We start from the raw sequence: 19,090 nt of genomic DNA, 5'->3' as shown, positions 1-19,090 counted from the left end.
CCCTCCTCTTCCCCACCCAAGAAAATGACAAATGCTGGTTCCCAGCCACGTGCTGAAGGCCGTCTCGGGTGAGACACTGGGAAGCAGAGTCCCCAGCTTCCCTGAAAACAGAGCTACAGCCTGACCCCCTCCCCTCTGAGCACGAAGAGGCAGGGCATAGAGAGGGGGTTTTATTGTGTAAAGAGGCCGATTGTACAGAGCAATGATTGTACTGGCACAGGCGGGGTGAGGGAGATCTGGAGGCCGGAACCAGAAGGACAGAGGGGTGGCATCCTGGTCCCCCTGCCCCCTAGTCATCGGGCAGTGGGTGGAGCAGGGAGAACTGAACAGTCTCCCCCACCCCCATTCCCTCACACCCATTACTATGTAAGAGCAAGCCAGGCTACACCTGGTGACCCGAAAGAATATAGCAGGAGACCCTCAGCCTGCCACTCCACACCCCTAAAATGAAGGGGTCCCCTAGTCCGACTTTTGTAGTCCGTCAGCCCCCAGCCTCCTCCAGGAGCAGCCTGGCCACCTTCCTTCCTCCCACGGCCCTGGATGCAAGCTGGGCCCGGACCAGGTGGTTTCAGGTTAGGAGGCACAGAAAGGCTCCCTTCATCCTGTCCAAGTGCCTCAAGGGACAGCCCAAGTCTTCCTCTTGGGCCACCCATTAGGGCACAGTGACCTGGTGGCCTCCAGGGGTGCGCAGCTCAGGAGCCGAGCGGGCACTGAGGGTCAGCACAGAAACGGCTCTTGAAGGGGAGCCAGAGTGAGGTGGGGGCTCTGGCCAGGGCCTGCAGCCCCAGAGACAGAAGTTTCCTCCGAGTCCAGCATGGAGGTGAGGGGCAGGGGTGGTCCTCACCACCCCAGCCACGAGGGGCCTCTGGGGCCTGCCACCCAGGACTCGACCACTCACGCCCACAGCCCTGATCATAGTCATTTAAAGCTGAGAACAGGGAGTCGGGGAAAACATGGGGAGAACACTGGGGGATCAGGGTCCCCGCCCTCCCCAGTCCCTGCCCCTTGTCGGCTTCCATCTTCACACCCGCTGGATCTCAAATAGCTTCACATCCGTGTCGTACCAGACAGGTGGGTCCACATTCCTGCAGAGGGAGTGGCCTGTCACTCAGGTGCTGGGAGGCTTGCAGGGGAGACTGGGGAGGCACCAGGCTGTGGTCCTTCTACTCTGATGTCCCACCCTGGGCAGTGGGCGCCCAGCCTCACCCAGACAAGACCACCCTGTTTGACTGTCTTGACATTAACCCCACTAGCAGAGTAGGGCACAGCCCGGCTGGACAGACCCTTGGGGGACACCAGCCCCACCCAGACTGGAAACTGCCCCACCCCGGGGGGCCCACCTCAGATAGATGACGCCCCACATGTAGGTGCGGAACCACATGGCCGTTCCCGAGTTGGCCTGGTACTTGCGGATGAGGATGGGGTGGGGCACAGGCAACAGCCCCACCAGGGTGCCGTGCTGCAGGAACCGCAGGATCTCGGACTCATCCGTCAGGCCCCTGCCAGGGAGAAGGGGGTCCCGAAGGTCAAGGGGAGCATGGGGCTCACCCTGGACCTCCAAGGCCCATGCTCCTGGCCATATGCCCCCCATCCTGGGCCCACCTGCCCGCCCCACCCCATCCTCACTTGTCAATGCAGATCTTCTCCACCTGGGGAACCAGCACCTGGAGCAGCCTCATGATGGTTTGCAGCGGCAGCTTTGACTTCCAGGAGAGGACCTGGGGGAGGGACCAGGGTTCCTGGGTGGGCAAAGCAGCCCCCGGAGGCTATGGCATGGGCCTGATCCCTGACCTGGAACCATGGGCTCCCCAAGAAGCATCCCGGCTCACAGCAGCAAGGGCCTGGCCCCAGGCAGTGCCCATGAACAGTGACTGCTATTTCTGGCAAGAGCTGTGGCCTCTCACTGAGCACGTACTATGTGCCAGGAAGTGTCCCCTTTGACCCTCGCAATGGTGTGATGAGGCAGACATCTATCACCCCCATGCAAATGCAATTAATTACTGGTAACCTCAGGAAACACATAAGGGAGTGGACGAGTGATTTGGGGAAGGACACTGGCAAGGGTGATTTGTTAAGAAAGTTAGTGCTGTGAACAGCTGAAGCTTAACCCTGCTGGGGAACAAACTTGGGGACAGTGTAGACAGAGGAAGCAATGAAGCCAAAGACGACGGACGAGGTCACGAGACAGAAGGACTGACCCTGAACCTGGCCCCCAGGCCAGTGCTTGGATTCGAATCCATTCCCATCCAAGTCTTTACTGAGCTGTTCCCAGGGCCCGGAGCCCCTGCCCCACCCCCAGCCCCACCCTGGTGCTGTCTGCCCCACCCTCACCCACTCCGACGTCGGGTTCCACTGCCCACTGGCTGATGCGTTGGACAGTCGCCGCTGCTCCCGCCACACCTGGCTGGGCTCCTGGTCCCCGAGAAGGAATGAGACTGAGGGGTGGTGGGAGTGGGTACAGGGTGGGGGTAGGGGGCAGAAGCAGCTCCTCCCACAGTCTCGAACTGGAGGTGAATGAGGGCTCTGCACTGGCCCACGTTAGGGGGAGGGGGGCTCCCTCCCAAAGGAGGGATGGCCCAGCCCAGCACCCTTTGCCCTGGGCCCCAGGCCCTGCCCGTCCCAGCCCAGCTCAGTGACAGGTTTAGGACCAGGGGCTGACTGGGCCGCCGGGTAAAGGCCAGCCCAGCCTCAGATAAGGCTGATGGATGAGGCTGTGAAGGCCAAGGGCTTGAGCCCGTGACTAATAAACAAGGGAGGGGTCTGTGACAGCACCCCCCGCCAAGAAAGTCAGCAGTGCCAACCCTGATGCCCTGGGCGCTGCATGCCTGCCCCTCCGCTGCAGGTGACCCCAGAGTGCCCTGGCCTGTCCCACACCTCGGAGGCCAGGGAGAAAGGAACGCCCAGCCTCGCCCACTCCAGGAGTCCCTGTCGCCCACCTCCGCGGCTGGGCTGCCCTCTGCTGAGTTCTGCTGGGGCGCAGACTCCAGGGACCGCAAGGTGCCATCCTCTGATACCTGGGACTTCTCCGTCAGCTTGTCAATGCCTGGGGGTGGGCAGGTGGGGCTGAGGACACCTGCCCCAGCACCCCGCCTAGAAAGCCTCAGCCCTGGGCCTGGCCCCTCCAGCCTCCAGCTTCTACTCACTTTAGAGATGCTGTGCCTGACTCCCCACACCCAGCTACCCGTCCTGGGCCCCCCAGTACCTTCGCCCCACACTTGTTGCTGGTATCCACACCCCCCACCGCCACCCGCCGGCGCCAGACCTGGGGTGGCCACCAGGCTGGTCTTGAGGGTGCCTGGCTCGGCGGGGGCAGCTGGGCGGGAGCCCTCCATGGAGGCGCCCTCCTGGGAGCCAGTGCGGGACAAGGGCTCAGGCGCCCGTCGGCGCCGCTGCAGCGCCTTGTGGATTGCCGGCAGGTCGGTGGGCAGGTTGGCCAGCTGGTGGAAGACGCTGCGCTTTCGGATGATGGCGTAGACCAGGTTGGAGTTGCCTGCGGGGAGGGAGTGTGCCTTGTCTCAGGGAGGTCCCTAACGGCTGCCCTCCACCTGGGCGGGCTTCCTGGGAGGGGGAGCCTGGAGGACAGGAGGAGGTGACAGCACAGGGCACAGAAGAGAGGGAGCCCAGGGGCAGAGCTGGCACCAGAAGGTGTGTGCGGGCTGAGGCTACACCAAGATGCTACCTTTTGGGAAAAAAGCTAGGCTGAGCTTGGCCGCTCCCTGGTACCTTCTGGACTTCCTTCTCACAACCCAGCGCTAAAGGGTAACACCTGGCAAAGTGGGTGGGCCCAGCATGTCAGCGTCCCACCAAGGCAGCCGTGGGACAGGCCCCCGAGCCAGGTCACCGGGAGGAAGGACAACATGCTGTGTGCCTGTGCTCCATGGCCCACGCTGAATGCCCTTGGCTCCGGGGGCAGGGGTCTGGGGGTGGGATACAGATGACTTCCTAACCTTCAATGCCCCGCCCACCACACTGGTCCCTGCCTCTCACGACCCTGTTCTGTTTCCACTTCAACATCTCACCCCAGGGCCTGTGCATGTATTTGCCACCCCCCACGTTTTTCTACCCTACTCCAACCCTCACGCGTCCCTCCTGGATCAGTGCAGGTGCCGCTTATTCTGCAAGCAGTAACAGTAACTGCTGATATTTAAGTCACCAGGCACCGTGCTAAGTGCTTTTGGGGGATAACTGTTTCGAGTCTCCCTCCGTGCCTCCCTCCCCAGCTATAGCTCCACGGGGCAGGGAGCACTCTGCTTTGCTCCCCATTGTATGCTGTGCACCTGGCACAAGGCTAGGTACACAGCAGGTGCTCGATAAATGCACATTGGATAAATGAACCAGTGGGTGGAGGGCTGTGTCTTCATTCAATGGGAAGGTGTCCTTGCCCACTGCCAACCCTAGTTCTGCCCCCGAAGGCCAGACCGAGGGCTTGGGCCGGTTCCTCACCATCAAACTGGTACTGGATGATGTTGTTGAAGACCTCCAGAAGGAAGAAGACGAGGTGGTGGTTCTGGGCAGCAGAGAAGAGGAACCAGGTGGTGGAGAAGGCCTCCAGCAGGTGTAGCAGCTTGTTGGCGGCCACCATGGACAGGCTCTTGAGGTAGGGGGACACTGCAGAGGAGGGGTTGGCTCACTCCTGGGGCCCCCACCAGCCAACCCTGCATGGGCCTGGGCCAGACGACATGCTCCTGCTCCCAAAACTTCCCTGCCCCCTGCCTGTGAATTCCCCTGGAAAGTCAGGAAGACCAAGCCCCAGAGGCCAAGGTCACACTGGCCATGCCTTCTGCAGAGCCCCAGGGCCCATCCCTGGCCCCTCCCCTGTGTGGACAGCCATACTGTTTCCAAAGCCATTCACACAGGCCGTCTCCCCAACTCCTCCCCGCGCCTGAGAAGGAGGTGGACACAGACGAGACCATCCCCATTTTACAGATGAAGAAACTGAGGCTCAGAGTGGTTCATAAACTTGCCCAAAGTTCCCCAGTTAAAAAATGACTGGGCAAGGATACAAACTAAGGATCTTTATTCTCTGGAATACCAAGCTGATATTCTATGTATAATTAGATACAGATTTTTTGCACAGCCTCTGAAGAGGGAGTCAGAGACGAAAGGCTGCACACAGCTTGAAGTCACAGATTGCTCTGTGGGCTTCCTGGTGTAGTATCTTTCTCCCTCCCCAGGATGGGGCAGGCTTGGTGGCCATCTTTTTCATAAATGCATTCTCAGAGCTGGCTGCATTTAGCTGGTGCTGTTAAGATTTGCGGGATGGAGCCAGTGATGGAAGGCGAGGATATAGCCCTAGGACTCACAGTCCAACAATGCAGCTACCAGTCCAAAGGCCCCACACTGTCCCACCCACCCTGGAGTCTAAAGCAGACCACAGAGAAGGCAGCCCCTACCACTCAGGACCGTCCTCTCCAAAAGACAGCCACGCTGAAGTCATCCTGCCCCAGCCCAGGGCCCCCACCTTTCTGGGTCCAGCACCCCAACCAGCCTGAGCCCCTTCCCCTCTGAGCCAGCTGTCTGTAGCCCTTGCTGATGGGCACGGCTCTCATCCAAACCTGCCAGTCCAGTACCACTGCCATGGGCCACATGTGGCCATTAAGTGCTTGAAACATAGTCCTGACAGATATGTGCTGCATGTGTGAAACACACGGAAGATTCTGAAGACTGGATTCAAAAAGGGAATATAAAATATCTCAATAATTTTGTGTATTCGTTACATGCTGAGATGCTGGTATTTTGGATATAATGGGTTACGTGAAATATACAATAAAATTATTGTCACCTGTTTCTTTGCTTCCTTTCTTTCTGTTTTGTAAATGTGGCTACTAGAAAATTGACCAGTACACCCATGGCTGCCCCTATATTCCTACTGGACCCGGCAGGTTTGAATCAAGGAGTGGGCGGCAGGTCAGCCTGGGGCCTGGCGCCCCCTGGTGGTGAGCACGGAGAAGGCGGGCTCTGGGCCTCCCTACCATTTACGACGATGGTGAGCAAACAATCGAAGAGGGGCTGCAGCCGCTGGTGCCCGCTGGTAATGATCTTATGGAATACCTGTTCGGGGAAGCAGAGTGGCAGCCATGGGGTCCCTGCCGCTTCCAGACTCAGCCAAGGGGATGTCACCCCCACACCCTCAGGTCCCGGTAGGAGGCCCCTCACCACAATGAGCAGGTCGGCGTGGGTACCCGTGAAGACGGGGATGTCCATGGGCACACGCACTGAGTAGGGCTTGTTGAGCCGCACCCCGAAGTTCCGCTCCCCACTCAGAAGCAGCAGGATGAAGACGCCAATGTGCATCAGGCCCACCCGAGCTGCGGCACATGGCATGGGAGGGGTCACCATTCTGGGTGGGGAGGGGAGGAAGGGAGCCCAGGGCAGGGACCCATCTAATGGGAGAAGCCCTTCCTGGGAGGTCAGGGCACCAGGCCTGAGCTGCTGGGAGGCAGGACAGACTGGTGAAAACTGCCCCTCTGCCAGGAACCCCCCAGGGATTCTAAGCCCACGACAGCCTTACACTGATCTGCTCGGGCATCATTGAGGAAGTAGAGGATGGGGACCAGGATGTCCAGCACATCACTGCTCTTCAGCACAAAGAAGAGGAATTTCTGGGGAGGCAGGAAAGATGGGTGGGCAGGGTCAGAGGGAGGGGCAGCTCTGCCCTACCCTCTCCCCCTTCAGGGAGTCTGCCAGATGCTGCCCTCCAGCCTGGGTCCCTGAGGCGGGCCCACCTTGTTGAAGTCACAGAGCTTCCAGAAGAGGACCAGCAACTCCTGGTGGAACTGGATCTTCTTGGTGGAGTTGGGCAGGTAGGTCTGGACCAGGGGGTTGGAGAGCAGCCGGGCTATGCCCTTGAGGATGAACTGGAAGTCCTGGGGTGGGGAGGGCAAGGGCCTGTCCAGTCCACTCCCTCCAGTTCCAGCTTCCTGGGCCAGGCCCCCCCAGCAGATGCCTCCTCACCCCCCAGGCCTGATCCCACCACTAGAGCTGGAGGGGCCCAGATTCCAATGTCATCAAAAGCTGTCCTGGGGCAGGCCCTTCAGAGGCTGGGCCCAGGGCAGGTCTAGAGAGCCCCCTACCTCTCCACCAGACCACAAGCTTCCCTGTCTCTCTAGCAAGGCTGCTCCTAGTGACCCCTTCGCATATACACACACCCTGAACAGGGACCCCGCCCACCTGGACCCCTTGTTAACAGGTACCATCCTCCCACCCCCCCATCAACCTGTCACACAGGAGGAACACTCTATTCTTAAGGAGCTGTCATCCACTGAGCACCTACTGTTGTGCTCTCAATCAGCCCTCACAACAAGGCAAGGGAGCAGTTACTGTCCGCATATTACAGCTGCAGAGATTAGGGCTCTGGGAGCACAAAAACCTCCCCCAAGGTCACAAGACACATGTACTCAGGTCTGCCTGGCCTTTAAGTCCACTGTCATTCCCCTACCAAACTTGACATCAGAGCCGCCTCCTCCTGGAAGCCTTCCTGGGAACCCTCACCCAGTGTGAAGCCATCAGTTCTTTTCTGTGTCTCAAGACTCTCTCAGTCCTGCCCTTCACTGCTTCACCTGGGGTGGCCCGAGTCCACAAAGACCATGGTTCCTTCATGCAGGGGTCAACACTCTCCCTAACCTGATATCATCTGCATCCCCTCATGCCCTGCCAGGCTATAGCCCTTGGAGGAGGGAGTGGGCATCGAGAACTCACGGGAGCAAGAGCACTGTTCCACTCACCTCCTCGCGATGGATGCGGGACAGGTAGTTCACAAACAGGTTCTCAGGCCCTGGAGGCTGCGGAGGGTAAAGCCTGGGTGAGAAGGTGCCCCTACCCCCCGCCTCTACCTTAGGCCTAGGCAGCAACAGCAGTGCCCCTCTGACCCCAGATACCTCCAGACTCACCACGAAGTCCCCACTGGGTACCCCTTGCCCTGCTCTGCTAGACGGGGTGTGACCCACCCACTGCCTGGAAGGGCCAGCGCCCTCCCTCTCCCGTCCTTACGTCGGCATCATCCATGGCGGTGCCTGTGGTGGTGCCGTCCACGGTGGGGCTGGTGCTGGTGGCGCTGTCATGGTCCAAGGTGACAATGAGCACTTGGGCAGCTTCCTCCACCAGGGGCTCCCGGTAGTCAGAGAAGATCAGGTGGTTGTAGGGGATCCCGTAGCCCACAGGGTCATAGGCACACACGGTGTTGAGGAGGGAGGTGAAGAGGGGCAGGGCGTGTCTGCGGCAGGAGAGGAGGGGCGGGGCTGCAGAGATGCCACCACCGGGCCCAGCCCTCCATGCATCCCCGGCCACGGCCAAGTGGGAGGGTCAGCCAAGCGGCCCCCTTACTCCACAAGTGTTTCAGTGCCAGGCCCTGGTCTGGGGGCCAGGGAGCCAAACCAGGAGCTCGTCCTTTCCTGAGTAAGTGAGACCCCCTCCTCATCCTCGCCCTGGGCTGGGATCCCCTGGGCTGAGTCCAGAAGGAATTTATTACCAAGAGCAAGATGGCCAGTCATGAAGGGCTCTTTATAAGATACCACGTCCACACCCCTTAGATTTTCGCCCTCAGGGTGAAGTTAAAGTCCATTTTAAAATTACTTTTTAAAATATACTTCATTTTTGAGAGGAGTTTTGGGTTCACAGTAAAACTGAGAGGAAGGTACCGAGATTTCCCACATACCCCCTGCCCCCGCACATGCAGAGCGTCCCCCACTATCACATTCTCCCACCAGAGTGGGACCTCTGTTACAACTGATGAGCCGACATCAACGCATCATATCCCCCAAAGTCCAGTTTATGTCGGGGTTCAGTCTTGATGCTGTATAATCTATGGGCTTGGGCAAATGTATAAATGACATACCACTGAGGTTTTTAAGGAGCAGGTACCCTCCCTCGGGGCTTCCGAGAATGGTTGGGGGCCCACAGGGAAGGGAGCCTTCCCCTCAGGAAGCAGAGCAGGCACCCCATCACCCAGGCCCCAGGCCCCAGAAGGACTCCACTCAGAGATTTGTAAGATGTCAAGGGTCAAGCTCCTCATCTTACAGATGAAGAAACTGAGACTCAGGGAGGTTAATCAAGTGGCAAAGGTGGCCGTTTGCCTGATAAGGCTGCTGAGAAAGAAAACCCTGGCCCACTTTTGTCTGTGGCTGGTGGAGGGAAACTTCTGGGTTCTCTCCACTTGGGGAAGAGGGGACAGGGAAGGTTGGATGAGAGGCCAGCAAAACCTGAAGGATGAGGTCTGCCATGTGGCAATCAGTCTGGAAGTAAGAGGATGAACCATGACACTTAGGGGTACTAACCCCTCAGCTGCCAGTACAGCCCTGGGCAAAGCTGGAGCTGCAAATACTCAGTCCCTCATGTGACACCTCCATGTAGTCATATGTCCCCCCCAAGCCCATGAGCACCTCCATGTGGTCGGGCTTCCCCACCCTTCAGGGTATTCATTACGCCCCCTCCCCATCTGCTGTTTAAACTGCACAGCCCAATACAAGCCACATAGAGCTATTGAGAGCTTAAAAATGTGGCTGGTTGGAAGTGGGATGTGCTGTAAGTGTAAACTACACACCAACTTTGAAAACTCAGTGTGAAAAGGAAATATAAGACATTTCAACAACTTTATATATTGATAACATATTATATGCTAATATTTCAGATACATTAGGTTAAATGAAATACATTATTAAAATTAACTTCACCTGTTTATTTTTTCACGCTTTTAGTGCTGCTACTGGAAATGTAAAATTGCATATAGGGTTCACATTATATTTCTACTGTACAGCGTGGCTCTAGACCCAAGCACTGGCCACCCAGGGCTCCCCAATGGGACATTGGACAGCTCGGCTTAAGGTGCGGCTGTTGTTACAGATCATCACCACCAGAGGGCAGCATGTCCTCTCAAATAAGACAAGACTCGCGATCGGCCTCAGCCCTGGGCTGCCTGAAACCAGTAGCCAGGAGAATGGAAAGAAAGGCCAGGGGACCCTCACCTGTTCTCCGCGGAACAAAAAAACTGCACCCACGGGTTGGTGTTGCCACTGTCCGGAGCTGGGGGCAGGTACATGGCCTCAGAGAAGCACGTCAGCAGTAGTTTCAGCAGCTCCATCCTTGGGGGGGGGGGGGGTTCGGTACCTGAGGATCCCAGTTCTCCTGTAGGAGGGTGTGCCCACCCTTCCCAGCCCCAGATCAGGTCCATGAAAAGAAATGGCCCCACTTTATCCCTGTGAGGCTGAATTTGGGTCTCCTTGGAAGACCCTACGTATGGTTCCTTCTCCGAGCTGGGGGTGGGGGGCGGGTGGGCCAGCCTAGAGTCCAGCTACATCATGGGTTCAGGGCCGAGCAAGCTCACCGGTTCATGTCATGGATGTAGCTGGGCTGGGGGGAGTGAGCGAAGCCCACACCAGCCTCCCAGATGTATTCACAGCTGTCCAGGGAGTGGATGTCCTCTGCCGAGTCCTGGGGACAGGGTCAGGGACAGATCAGCCTGGGGATGGCCAACCTAAGTGCCCCACTATCCTTAGGGGCAAAGACTCTCCTAAAGACAGACCCTCAAAATGCCCCAGGTGCTAATGCACAAGGGAAGAAATGAATGTTCTCAACCTCTTGAAAGCTCATTTTCCTTCAGTCTGGTACTGACTCAATCCCATTTGAGACAGGGAGAGAGGGAGGGAGCAGAGTGGAACTGGGGGCACCTGGTGGTGAGTGGGGGTGGGGGACAGAGAACACTCAAGGTGCAGTCCAGGGGCCACAGGAAGTGACAGGGCCAGGCTTCCAGTGTCCAAGCCCCACACCCCAACCCACCAAGACAATGGGCACTTGTGCCCAGCCTCCCGGATGCAGGGGGCCGGGCCCTGAACCAGCTGGCTCCCCTCCAGCTGTGCCAGCCACCACCTCCTCCCTGGGACCAGGCGTGCCAGGCAGTCCAGCCCTCCCAGAGCAGCCCTGCCCCACGGCACCCTACCCAAGGGCACTTCAACCGGTCCTTACCCAGGACCAAAGCCCTCCCAGCCAGGGGTTGGGGGTGGGAGGCTCTCACCACAGTGCTCCTCCGGTGGCTCTGGACGGTGAAATCTGGGCAGAAGAGCAGGTCGGCGATGGCCAGGAGCAAGGACTCAGCCAGGGGCCGGGCATTCTCATCATCGTCCTCTCCCTGCTTGGGACAGGGCAGCCCGGGGCCACCTCAGTGGTAGCCAGCCAAGCGGAGGTGGCCCAGGACTTGGGGGTCAGGGAGGACAGGATCTGGGCCCAGGCAGGCACCCATGGGCAGAGGAATGGAGGAAGAGGTGGGAGAAGGAACAGCAAGCAGACTCCCAATCACCCCAGACCTCCCAAGGCAGAAAGGGGACAGAGCGAGGCTGGAAGCGGTGAGGAAATCTTCCCACCGACAGGGAGGGGCCAGGCAAGCCCCCTAAACTCTTCTGAGAATCACCTCCTCCCTCCCTCCGGTTGCCTGGACCTAAATTCAGGGAGGGGCTGGAGCAGGCAGGGGAGTGAGGGTGCCCAGCTGTGAAGGCAGAGACCCCTGTGGGAGAGAGATCCAGGGCTCATGGAGGAAGAGTTGACCCCACCCCCCATCGCCCCTGCCCTTCCCAAAGCCTGGAAGAGGTTTGGAGGAATGTGGCAGGCTCTGAAGGCTTCCTCCCCATCACCACAATTCCACCTCCCACCCAGCCCGGCCAGACCCACAGACCCCTCCTCGCCCTGCCCCGGGCACTGTGGACCAGAAGAAGCCCCTCCAGTCAGGGTCCTCAAAGATGTAGGGCAGCACGCGGGTCAGAAGCCGGCTGCAGTTCAGGACAATTTGCCTCTCCTTCTCCGAGTGGCAGCCGCTCTCTGCTCCCTGCACCAGCTTCTCCACAGCCTGTGAGATGGGCAGAGAGGCAAGTTGGCAGGGTGGGGAGTGGGGCCCCGGCACTCTGGGGTCAGGCTGGGCACCCCAGGCTTCAGGGAGGAGAGGCAGTGGGGTCACAGGTGGAGGCCCCACCCTGCAGGTCCGCCTCACCAGATGGTCAGCCAGCCCCAGCAGATGAGATACAGGCCAGGGAGGAGCCCGGAGCATTCTGGGAGCAAGAGCTCAGCATGCCACTCAGTGGCTGAGACCTTGCTAAGTGACCACCCATCTGGGCCTCAGTTTTCTCATCTGTAAAATGGCAACGCTGACAGAAGCAACTGCACAAGATGAGCTAAATGAGCTGACCTGTGGACAGTGCCTGGCCTGCAGGTGGCCCTCACAGGTGGCACTGCCACCATCACCTCCACCCCAAGCCCAGCCAGGAGGAGAACTGGCTGAAGCCTTGGGACCACCCAGACCTGGGTGAGGGATGTCCTAGGTGACTGCTCTCTTGGACCACAGGGCTGGGCCAGCTTCAGCCTCCCTCGGAGGGTGGGAAATGGCTCAGGTGGAAGTGGCAGTGAGGGCCCAGGCACCCCTCACCTTGTAGCACAGAGTGGCCAGGTTGGAGGGTGACTCCTCTCGCACTGCCCGGATCTCCGCCGCTGGCACCAGTGCAAAGACATCCTGCACCGAGGTGGCCGTGTCCGCCCAGAACTGGTCCCAAAAGGCGTCATCAGTGGCTTCCACAGGCTGTGGGAGGACCCAGTGACCAGAGTTGCACAATCCCTTGCCAGCAGGCCCACCATTTGCCCAACATGTGGCCAAGGGAGCCCTCAAGAGGGAAGCCACAGCCCCTACTCCATCCCTGCTGGTGCCCAGGGGCCTTCCCACGTGCGGGACATCCTTCAGCCACCAGGAGCCCTGGCCAGCATAGGCAGGGTGGGGACACTTGGCACAGATGGTCAGATGGTCAGGGGTCAGATGGGCACTGAGCTCAGTAGCCAAAGCCCAACCCAGTCCCTGAGGGACTGGGTGATCCCAGATAACTCACCATTCCCCTCTGGCAGGGCCTCCCCACCTGGGGGCCTCCCTAGGCCATACTGCTAAGTCAAGAGCCCAGGGACCAGAGCCAGGCTGCGCCCCTCCCCTAGGAAGAAGATAAGGGGACATGTGCTCATTTCCATCCAGCCAGGCTGCCCGCCTCAGCTCCAGCCTCCACCCTCTCCCGGCACGCCCAACAGATAGATGCCAGGTCTAGAGTCAGCAGCCCCACAGCTCTCTGACCACACCTACTCCTTTAAGTGCCCACCACCTGCCCACCACAGGTGCCACAGTTCAGGCCAATCTTGCCAGGGCCCCACCTCCAAATTTTCCATCTCAATTCTGCCTCCACACTGCCCCCAACCCACATTCAAAGCACAGCACCAAAGGCCTTGCTCCCTCAACAAAGACCTTCAGGGCTCCCCACTGCCTGCAGAGTCCAGACCTCGGCCAGATAGTCAGCCAAGATCACACCTAAACACATCTACAGGCAGGCACACATGCGTGCACACACAGACACATGTACCCACGCGGACACACACCTGTCTTTACTTTCCCTACAAAACAACCCTGTGGCATTTTCTCTTACCCTTTGCTCAGACTGTCCCCTCTTCCCTTCTAACACATTTCAAAGTCCCACCGGTCCTATTGAGGCAATACGCCTTCAACACACTTAGGCCTTATAAGTCATGTAGGCAACTGATTTGAATCACGAGCTCCACTTCTGGAAACCTCCCGAAGGACACGATCAGAGGAGTGCGCATGTGAGGAGGTTTACTAAAGTGTTACTGTTGGTAACAGTGAAAAAGTTGGAATCAACCTAAATAACCCACAATCAGGGGATGCTTCAAAGTTAAGGCACATTTAACATAGAATAGTAAATAACAAAAAAAATTAGGTTGCATGATACTAAGGCTGAGTATGGTTCTCTGACACTTTTGTTGGAATTTCAGTTGTGAGTGTATGCATTTGTACCAAAAAGTGATCAAAAATGTGTTTCTTTGCTGTGTGTCAATTAAAACAAAAACTTCGAGAAACAAACAAACAAAAAAGTTAAGGCGCATTCAAACAATGGAATGTTATGCAGCCGTTGGCATCCCATCTTCAAAGACTATTAATGAATGGGAAATGCTCACGGTACAATGTTATGCCAAAAAAGACAAGCTATAAAACTAACTATACAGCCATCACAATTTTGGGCTAAGCATGCACTCTACAACTGAGCTATACCCTCCCCTCTGAAGCCACTTCTTATAAGAAGTCTCCCAGAGCTCCAGACTGATGGGCCCGCCCTCACCTTGGAAGCCTGCTTCCTACCCCTCAGTTCCTTATTACAGTCCCTGACTCCACAGGTCTGGGAGCACCTGCCTGGAGGCCCCATCACCACCAGCCCCTTTTCCCTGACCGTGTGCTGAAGGCATATGGCAGATGCTCAGCCAATATTTGTTCAACTGAAGGCTGTAATTAGTCCTAGAGATCCCTTCAGCCAAGTCACTGAGCAGACTACTAGGCTACTACCAGCCTACTCTAGGCTGGGCACAAGCCCCACCAAGGTCCAGGTGTCCCCACCCCCCAAACCATGCTCTCCTCCAAGGCACAGGGCAGCATGTGGCCATGGCCTTCAGGGCAGGCCTGGCACCAGGACCTGCTCAGTCCCCGAACTGGTAGAGCAAGTTAGCTTGGGGAGAGGAACAAAGGCCGAAGGAGGGGCCCTGGGGCTGGGGCTTGCTGGCCCTCCTGGTGCTCTGCCAGGACAGCCCACTGACATTCACTCGGGGGAAGCACCCCCCAGTGGCCAAGGTGGCCAGGGTGGGAGTGGGAAGGACATCCCAGACAACATGCAGAGCCCCTCACCGTCTGGGAACATCTTTGGGGAGCCACTTTCCCCACCTCCCAGGTAACCACTACCCCCTTAAAGGGGCAGAAACTCAGCTGAACACCAAGTGGACTTGACCTCTGATCTAGTTCATCAGACAAGTATCACCAGAGGACTGAATTCAAAATAAGGAGAGAGACTTAGAAGGGAACTTGGGAGGCCCCAGGGTAGCCCAGCCCCAAAGCAGAGCAAAGTCCCAGCTACGGGAACTGGGCTTGAACTTCAGGGGTGGTGACTTTCACCTCCCCCAGCCCCAGCTTGGGCTTCCTCTTATGGTTCATCCTCTGTGGCTCAGAAACTTCAATTTGCAACCATCACCTGACTATACCAGTGAGCCTGATGCTACAGGTATTGGCCAGGGTCACTGGAGCTTCTGAGGGAGGGACATGGCTTAGCTCTGGCCTCAGTTACCTGAGCTGGGCTCCACCCAACGCAAAGAGGCTTCTAAAATCCAAACCCCTTTCTCTGAAAAGAGTATATTTGCTAGAAACAGGCAGGCCCATGCTGCCAGGGGCACAGGGACTGAGCTACCTTTATGGGAAACCAGATATTCTTATCCTTGCTTTGCCAGGACCTGCTCAGGCCAGACCTCCCCACCAGCCTGGGGGACCAGCTACATCTTTTGAAACTCTCTAGGGGGAGAAGGGAAGGACCAGCAGTGCTCTGGCCTGCTAAGGGTGACCCATGCCAGAGGACTGTGTCACCACGGCGTTCACATGCACATATACGTGCACACATGTAAACGTGGAGCCACCAGGTCTCATCTGCCCTACAGTAGAGAATCTCCAAACAGGCAGGATCTAGGAGAGGGTCCCAGGTCCAGGAATTTGCCTCCCTCCAGGGCCCCACCTACACCGGGAAAGGCTCAGGAAACATAGCCAAAGCTGCCGGCCCTCAGGACCAGGGTCGGGCCTGGCCCAAGGCAGGAAGAAAACAGGATGCAGCACAGGAAGGCTGGGAAGGCCAAGCAGAGGCAGCTCAGGCCTGGACCACGGGAAAAGGTGCTGGGTCGGTTTGTCTGTGGCCCAGAGCAAAAATCTGCTTTCACAGCACAGCCTCTGAGGGCCTGGAAGGGGAGGACACCCTGTGGACAACTGGCCTGAATCTCCTTGAGGACACCGAGTGGCAAAGACTGGAACAACCATCTGAGATCTGGTCCTCAGTCCTGAGCTGCCCGAGCCAGGTCACTACACAGGGCCAGTGGCTTCTGCCCCTGCGGTCTCTCCCTCTGGCAGCCCAGGCCCCCTCCCATCTGCAGGGCACTAGTGCTCTTCAAAGGGAGACTCAGGCTGTCCCAAGCCAATTCAGTCCTCAGCTGGGACATGGGACAGCACCATCACAGGCAGCTCTGTCACAGGGCCACAGCCAGGGAAAGATGGATTTTGGGGAGGGGGCCAGAGCACGCAGGAATCTAGTACACCCTCCCAGATCCTTTGGGACCTGGCTGAGCTAGTCCTGCTGGCCCAGCAAAGGACCCTGGCTACTGAGCCTACAGCCCAAAGCTCTTTCCTCCAACAAGGTGTTTCCCTCCCCATGTAGGTAAACACGGGAGCCTCCCTCCCTTCCTCGCCCAGTGGCCCCACGTTGAGAGGCTGGCCCACCTGCCGCCCTCAGAGGTAGTAGCCCCATGCCAAGAGAGCCAAGTGCTCAAAAAAACTGGGAGCCATGGGGGAAGTGGAAAGAAGCAAGGCCTGGTTTCTATCAAACGCCTCTCAGCTGGGGTTGGACCCTCCAGAGGCCCTGGGCATTTGCTGGGCATCTGACCTTTCTCGTGGGAATGAGAGAGTGTGGGACCAGAGGGGAGAGACCCCCTCAATCCCTATAATTGCCAAGAGCTAGAGAGAGCCCTGGGGGTTGGGGAGAAGGCAAGTCCCAGATGGCAGCAGGTCCTGACTCTTTTGAGAGTAGGGTATCTGGGGACGCTCAAGGAGTGAGGAGAGAGCGGTGGGCAGGGAAGTAGCCTTGCTGGGGCCAGGTCCTGTGTGTTGGGGGCAAGGAGGTGGCCTCAGTGCCACTTGTGGACTCAAGGGAGTGTGCAAGCATGGACTAGGCTGAAAGATACCCCCAGGCCCCATGGCACCCAGTCCAATGGCAACCTGGACCATTCTCAGCCCCTACCTGGAGAACAGAAGGTACGCACACATACAACCATCCCACTGCTGGGCCTCAGAGGAGGAGACCCCTGAATCAGTGGTCCCCCGCTGGGAACCCGGACTCCATGGGCCTGCGAACAGGTCCCCTTGCCAGGGTGCAGTGCTGCCCGCCACTCTGCGTGTTCCCATCAAGACCTGGGCCTTCCCTGGCCACAGGCATCGACCTGGGCCCAGCGAGGCCGCTGCCGCTGCGCACCAGCTGTTTCCCCGACCCGGGAGGGCGCCGGCGGCTTTGTTTGCGTTGAGTCAGCCTGGTCTGTGCGTCCGGGACCCGCGGGCACCGAGGGGTAGGGAGGAGAGCAGGGAGGTGTTTGGGAGGGTGGGGGCGGGGAAAGGCTGGAGATGCGAGGCCAGAGGGGCGTAGGAGGGGGGCAGAGAGCGGAGCGGACAGCGGCGACGCCGGCTTGGGGAGTAGGCACACGTCAGCCTAAGGTGGCAGCAGTAGCTGTGGTGAAAGGGATGTTCCCAGGAGAGGAGGCAGCGGGTGGGGGGTTAGGGATAAGGGATGGAGCCCTGGGGTACAGACCAGGGAGTCTCGCTCCGGCCCTGGCCTCAGCGTCACCCGTCTGGCCAGCTGGTCCCCCCCCCCCATCTCCCAGTGAGCCAAGTTCTCGCAGCTCCCCCAGCCCTGCCCAGCCCCCAGCCCGGCAGGTGCGTGAGGAGGCCGGAGCCCCGGGCGCACCTGTGTCTTGGTGGTGAGCTGGATCACTGCCTTTCGGAAATTCAGCTTGGAGTCGGCCGACCCCATATCGTTGGAGTCCGCTCCGGCCTGGCCCTGGCCCTGACTCCTGCCCAGGCCCCGGTTCCGTATCTGGCTCCAGCTCCGCGGCCCCCGCTGCTCTCTCTCCCAGGAGCTGAGCTGCGCACCCCGCCCGCCTGCCCAGCGTCGACCCCGCCCCCTCTTGGCTCCGCCTCGTCAGGCTCCGCCTCCTGCACCTGCCGCCCCGCCCCGCCCACTCCGGGCGCCGGGAGTTTGCCCCTGGGATCCGTTGCCGCCGCACTCCCCTCGTCCTTAGCGGGACCGGGTGCCTCCCCGCCCTTTTTTCTGCGTTGGAGCGTTATCCCCGCTCGATCTCTTCTATTTCCTCCTAGCACCCAGGGACCAAAACCCTTCAGCCTCCCGTTTCCCGTCCCACCCTCACTCCTAGCCTCACCAGAGGTTCCCCACGCCATCATGGGGCCCACACGTTCTCAGCCAACCCTCTCCAGTTTCTTCCTTGTCAATTCCTATACTCCCATTCCCTTTTTCCCCCCTGACCATCCGCGCTCTTGGTTCCCCTTTTTCTGGCCTGGCAAACCCACATGTCCAGAGAGCCCCGCTGTTATTAGTTACAAGCCCCAGGCTCAGCCTTCCGTTCCGTGGAAGAGAGGAGCTGACTCAGTGCCCCTGCCCCAGGAAAGCAGCTCCGGGCCTGATAAGGGTGAGAGGTCCCTCTGGGTCCAGGACTCCTTTCTGACCACCTGCCTTTCCTGAGAATCTTAGGTTCATCCATTTCAACAAAAAAGTTGAGGGACTGGTATTTACCAACGCTGTGCCAGGGGTGGGGGCAGAGGGGGCTTAAGTTATAGGGCCTGCCCTTTAAGAGCAATTAACTAGGGAGAGAAACAAGGAACAGATTAGCCATGGTTCATCCAGCGAGGCTTTGATAGAGGCAAATTAATAATAATATTAGTAATAATAATGACAACAATTTCCCATACACAACAAAAACCTACCTCTGAGTTGAGTATTATCCCCATTTTACACTAGGGGAAACTGAGGCTCAAAGCAGTTAAGTTGCCCACAGTCACACAACTAGTAAGGAACAAAGCCAAAAAAGCAAATTCAACTCTGGCCCCAAAAGAGGCTGCATTTTTTCAACATCATCTTGCATGCTCTATCTGGAAACTTCTGGGAATCCTAGATGGTTCAAAAGGAGGTGGCATTTAGCTTAAATTGGAATTTCACAGGTAAAAATGAGGGGTACACCATCTAGGCACAAAGGCAGAGTAGGACAGGTGTGGAGGTAGGGAAGAGGGGGACAGGAATGTCACCATGTCACTGAACGAGCAGACTGGACAGAACAGCTCTGTCCTTGCTCCAGAGGTGGGATTTCCCTGCCCAAGGAAAATCTTGGACAAGCTCCACAGCTTTTCTCATCGCTTCAAGATAACAAATGAATAGTACCTTTATTTGGCATTGAAAAAAAGTCCAGTTCACTCTACAAACCACCCAGC

The 19,090-nt window shown here is 58.2% G+C and overlaps 1 protein-coding gene across 4 annotated transcripts; it reads right to left on the bottom strand.

Annotated features, from left to right (window-relative positions):
- Nucleotides 1–157: 157 nt before the first annotated feature.
- On the bottom strand, nucleotides 158–17,741 carry HID1 (HID1 domain containing). 4 transcript variants are annotated; one of them, XM_031469040.2, is made up of 19 exons: nucleotides 17,556–17,741; nucleotides 12,404–12,553; nucleotides 11,660–11,830; nucleotides 11,006–11,122; nucleotides 10,319–10,425; nucleotides 9,960–10,076; nucleotides 7,990–8,212; nucleotides 7,725–7,781; nucleotides 6,726–6,866; nucleotides 6,512–6,602; nucleotides 6,157–6,308; nucleotides 5,973–6,051; nucleotides 4,444–4,608; nucleotides 3,203–3,490; nucleotides 2,937–3,043; nucleotides 2,332–2,412; nucleotides 1,627–1,718; nucleotides 1,341–1,499; nucleotides 158–1,085 (listed from the first exon to the last, which is right to left on the bottom strand). In XM_031469040.2, exons 1-19 carry the CDS (start codon nucleotides 17,619–17,621, stop codon nucleotides 1,022–1,024), a joined length of 2,427 nt encoding a protein of 808 aa, XP_031324900.2. In that variant the 5' UTR covers nucleotides 17,622–17,741; the 3' UTR covers nucleotides 158–1,021. The 4 variants fall into 4 exon arrangements, with proteins under 4 accessions (XP_031324900.2, XP_031324902.2, XP_064351613.1 ...); XM_031469042.2 differs by having other exon boundaries at nucleotides 3,263–3,490; XM_064495543.1 differs by having other exon boundaries at nucleotides 11,006–11,119.
- Between the last annotated feature and the right edge of the window lie 1,349 nt (nucleotides 17,742–19,090).

Source organism: Camelus dromedarius, chromosome 16 (genome assembly GCF_036321535.1).
Source record: "Camelus dromedarius isolate mCamDro1 chromosome 16, mCamDro1.pat, whole genome shotgun sequence".
Lineage (NCBI taxonomy): Eukaryota > Metazoa > Chordata > Mammalia > Artiodactyla > Camelidae > Camelus > Camelus dromedarius.
This window is presented reverse-complemented; position numbering and strand designations above follow the sequence as displayed.

Bases quoted from the DNA above. Each gene is read 5' to 3' on its own strand.
- HID1 (XM_031469040.2), bottom strand. From the start codon at position 17,621: ATGGGGTCGGCCGACTCCAAGCTGAATTTCCGAAAGGCAGTGATCCAG. The intron at 11,123-11,659 runs GTCTGTGGGTCT...CCCTGTCCCAAG, and splicing joins CCGGGGCAGGGCGAGGAGGG to CAGGGAGAGGACGATGATGA. The intron at 1,086-1,340 runs GTGGGCCCCCCG...CTCCCTCTGCAG, and splicing joins TGGGGCGTCATCTATCTGAG to GAATGTGGACCCACCTGTCT.